Below are 3,941 nucleotides of genomic sequence, written 5' to 3'. Positions count from 1 at the left end.
AATATACAAAACAACAAGAACAAAGTTAACAGGACAATTAGGAACCGTGTATCACAAACTCAGGTTCCCTCTATGCAGCCATTTTATGGCTAAATAACTTTTTGCAAAGTATGTATCCATATTTTTTGAATAGTTTGTATGTACATATTTTATGTGCAAAGGGTTATTTAATCATAATATTCAATGAAAATTCAATAATAAGATAAATTCATAACTGAACCTTCATTACAAAATATACATAATTTTTCCTTGTTTATATTTTCTCTTAATATATATATATATATATTTAAGAGTAAAATAGGGTTCTAATCAAATAGTAATATTTAAAACTTATATGGTGCTCATTCGAAGGCAAAGATGGATGAGTATCGAGACTGGATTCTGATTATCTAACTATTTTGGGATAAAGAAATATTTGATATGGAAGAGCCCATTGGGTACATTCCTCTGTGGTGAAGGTGTTTCTTTCATAATAAAAGAAAAAGGAATAGCTTGGTGTGTGCACCTGGTGAAAGCTAATGTAGCTGAGGTAACCCAAGTCGTGAACTGGTCAGTGACTAAGTGAGGAAGGGAGGTGGGAAACGATGCCGTGTGGTGGATGAGATTGAGAGACTGAGCCGAGATCGAGACCAAGGTGGAGGGAGTGAGGCCTCGAATTGAAAAAACCCCAACAATCTGCAAAATCGAAAAATAATTTTGAAAACCACAGTTTTTACAGTCTCGAAATCAATCTATAAAAACAAAGAAATGTGTGACAGAGAGATTCAAGCTAATAAATTTAACATCTACAACTAAATATACTTACTTGGCTTGCCAAGACCGAAGAGAAGAGCGAATTCGAGAAGCCCAACGGCTGGAAACAGATTGACAAAGAGATAGAGAAAGACGAGAGAGAGAGATGAGATTTGAGGGATGGAGGAGACCGAAGCAGGGATTGAGTTTGGAGACCGTACGTAGCTGAAGAAGAAAATGGGTCACTGTTCTTTGTGTCTGAAATGTTGAAGGAAGTCTGAAAAAAAAATGCTAAGTGGCGGGCTCACTAAAAAAATCACCGCCCTTTTTCATTAACTTTGCCCCATATAAAACTTTTTCATAATACTTTTTTTATTAGTATTATATTCATGTATTATGGAAATGGGTATTTGGTGTAGTGTACAAAAATTCTACACATTAGAAACAACTATATATCATTTGCAATGTGAAACCAATAAAGAAGACAAGATGCGCCTATGATATCTCCATAAACACCACAAACTTGGCAGCTTTCATCATTTGAAACAGTAAAGCCAAAGAATGTTTTGTGCAGGTTTTTCTAGCATAAACACACATATATATATATATATATCACTGACAATACATGGAAAGAAAATTAAACTGAAAAATAGAAAAAATAAAAACACATCTAAATATCTCTAATCATTATTTGAAAGTTAAAACTTTGTTAGATTTGCCAAATAATAAGAGAATAATAATACACATTGAACAAGACCTTCTGTCAAAATAGCAAATGTGCTTGTCAATTCTCTATATTCCAAAGAATAACAAGATTACCTCAATTTTAACAACATGAATGTGCTGACAAAGAGAGAGAGAGCGAGAGAGCGAGAGTGTGGAAACAATAATGCACCAACATTCATATTAAAAAAAGACCCAAATATTAATTACTTACCAAAAAAATAGTGAATACGGGAAAACGTGTTGGAAGAATAGATAAATGTGACAGTTTTGCCTACAATAGGAGAAAAAAAGATGAAGAAAATTTAGTACAAAATTTGCTATATATCTGAGAGCCTAATATTAACAATGGAAGATTAAAAAAATTCATATTATACAATATTTATATATAGACTATACATGATTGTCGTATTCCTTTAGGTATTTTCTCAAACATCTTATGTGCATTAGAAATGGGAAAGTGAACAAATTATTTAAACAAAAACTAAATGATCCTTAAGCAAATGTTTGGAGTATTTGAAGTAGAAAATTGAGTAAAACACATATCCATAAAAAAATAATTCACTATGTTCTTGTTAGAGATTGACAAAACTTATTTATGTATTGGGCTCAAATTTCTAACATTATTGTTGAACCCGGTGAAGGGCAATGAAGACACTATTTTGACATTAAACTATAAACCATACTATGTCTCACCAAAAGGACGATAGATAGCAGCAGAGCACTTGAGTATGAAGAAGCTAAAGAAATGGAAAGTCACAATATGAAAGAGAGTTGGTAAGACATTTTCACGTGCTGAACTAGAGATATGCATAGGACAAGACAAGAAAGAGATCAAGAATTTGGCTTTATTTATTAAAAATAAAAAAATATCTTTAGAACTGAAAACATAAAGAGAGGGCAGGAGATTAATGACGAAAATAACTTTTTTATTCAGTGTTTTTCTTTCACTCCTTCTTAGGTTGTAAACACATCAATTTGGGAAGCTAATATTCTTGTAGTGTTGTTTACTTGTGTGTGTATATATATAAATATAATTGCTCTTCCGTCTATTTTACATACTCTAGACACAAAAAAAAAAAAAGGACATAATTTATTCAAATTCAAACCAAGTAAACTGAGAAGCTCAAATCATTGTTATATCTTTTCCAATATTTTCTTGGAAACCAAACAAAACCTCAAAAAAAAAAATTATGGGCACAAATACATACATTCAAACCAAACAAATATATCTCTTGAGAGAGTTTATGTAACAAGGAGGAATATCATACTGAGTAGTAAACGCAACCAACTTCTCTGCTGGTCGGACAACATTTCAGAAAGAGTTCGTTCATAAGGCAAGTAGGGTTAAAAGAGAAGCTAACAATAGTGGTTCCATGGAAAAGAGGCAAGAAGGAATGGGTAGGGGGAAAGTTAGGGTTTTAGGATGTCTGTTTGGCCGATGGGAAATGAGAAAGACAGCAGAAAAGTGAGTGATAGAAAGACCAAAGAAAAATTTGATTTTATTGAGAGAATAAAGACAAAATAGAATAAGTGTTGTAGGGTTATTTCATTTTGCGCTTACTTCTATTTCATTTGCCGCCTTCCATCTTTTTTATTTACCGCTTTTTTCTATATATTTATGATAATACTTTTTCAATAAAGTTATAATTAAGTGTTGTGAAAAATGATATTTGTTGTAGTGTTCATATGTATTTATAGGCTCAAGGAGGGTTACATATGATAACGTGTCTTATCTTATCCTTAATAACCGCGTATCAAGGATAATTATGAAGAAATATTCAAATGCAGTTAATATTATATTACAACTTAAAAAGGAAATAAATCGAACTTCACGACCAGCCTGGTCGTGACAAACATTAACTTTGACAAGGAGGCGCGCTTCTGGTCAATAGCCGAACAACACCTCTACCTTTTAATTCTGTCACGTGTCAGTCTATGTGCAAGTAATCTTTGCCACATCATCAGTGACCTTTTTTGGGTAAACACATACCTTCACCCTTAAAACGAAATCTCAAGACCTCAAAAATCTGAAGCCTCCACAAATATGTCTATCCTCAACAACAATGTATAGAGTTGATCTTAGGATAGATTCGGCTATATATGGGTTGAAAAGTTTAGAGTGTTTAAGTTTATATAGGGGTTGTTTAGTGGCTATGGTGTTTTGAGGCTTTAAAGAAAATAGAAGGAAAAAAATTATCGAACACTATAAAGGCTATAGTGGTTCGACTATGATGTGTTTATGGGGAAAAAATATGAGAGCTTCTTGGAGCTATGGATTTCAAAAAATGAGACGCTTGAAAGCTTTATTTTAAGTGTGAAAAATGAAGTGGTGAAAGACTCTATCTATAGGCTCCAACCCCAACTCATTTCCTTGATTCTCTCCGACTCTATTCAACAAATTTTTAAAAATCAAACTATGTAGTGCACCAAATTTTTTTTGTTTTATTTTATTTAAGTGTTAAGTGTGGTGAATTGCTTTATTT

General features: G+C 32.4%; 1 protein-coding gene across 3 annotated transcripts; it reads right to left on the bottom strand.

Annotated features, from left to right (window-relative positions):
• Window positions 1–233: 233 nt before the first annotated feature.
• LOC133821165 (uncharacterized) lies at window positions 234–2,906 on the bottom strand. 3 transcript variants are annotated; one of them, XM_062253630.1, is made up of 4 exons: window positions 2,152–2,906; window positions 1,670–1,729; window positions 806–957; window positions 234–675 (listed from the first exon to the last, which is right to left on the bottom strand). In XM_062253630.1, exons 1-4 carry the CDS (start codon window positions 2,267–2,269, stop codon window positions 394–396), a joined length of 612 nt encoding a protein of 203 aa, XP_062109614.1. In that variant the 5' UTR covers window positions 2,270–2,906; the 3' UTR covers window positions 234–393. The 3 variants fall into 3 exon arrangements, with proteins under 3 accessions (XP_062109614.1, XP_062109615.1, XP_062109616.1); XM_062253631.1 differs by having other exon boundaries at window positions 806–1,009; window positions 2,727–2,906; XM_062253632.1 differs by having other exon boundaries at window positions 2,727–2,906.
• Between the last annotated feature and the right edge of the window lie 1,035 nt (window positions 2,907–3,941).

Source organism: Humulus lupulus, chromosome 3 (genome assembly GCF_963169125.1).
Source record: "Humulus lupulus chromosome 3, drHumLupu1.1, whole genome shotgun sequence".
NCBI lineage: Eukaryota > Viridiplantae > Streptophyta > Magnoliopsida > Rosales > Cannabaceae > Humulus > Humulus lupulus.
Note: the sequence above shows the minus strand (reverse complement) of the source record. Positions and strands in the feature narration are given on the sequence as shown.

Bases quoted from the DNA above. Each gene is read 5' to 3' on its own strand.
- LOC133821165 (XM_062253630.1), bottom strand. From the start codon at position 2,269: ATGCATATCTCTAGTTCAGCACGTGAAAATGTCTTACCAACTCTCTTT. The intron at 958-1,669 runs GTAAGTAATTAA...TTTCTTCTTCAG, and splicing joins CCGTATTCACTATTTTTTTG to CTACGTACGGTCTCCAAACT. The intron at 676-805 runs GTAAGTATATTT...TCGATTTTGCAG, and splicing joins CTTCGGTCTTGGCAAGCCAA to ATTGTTGGGGTTTTTTCAAT.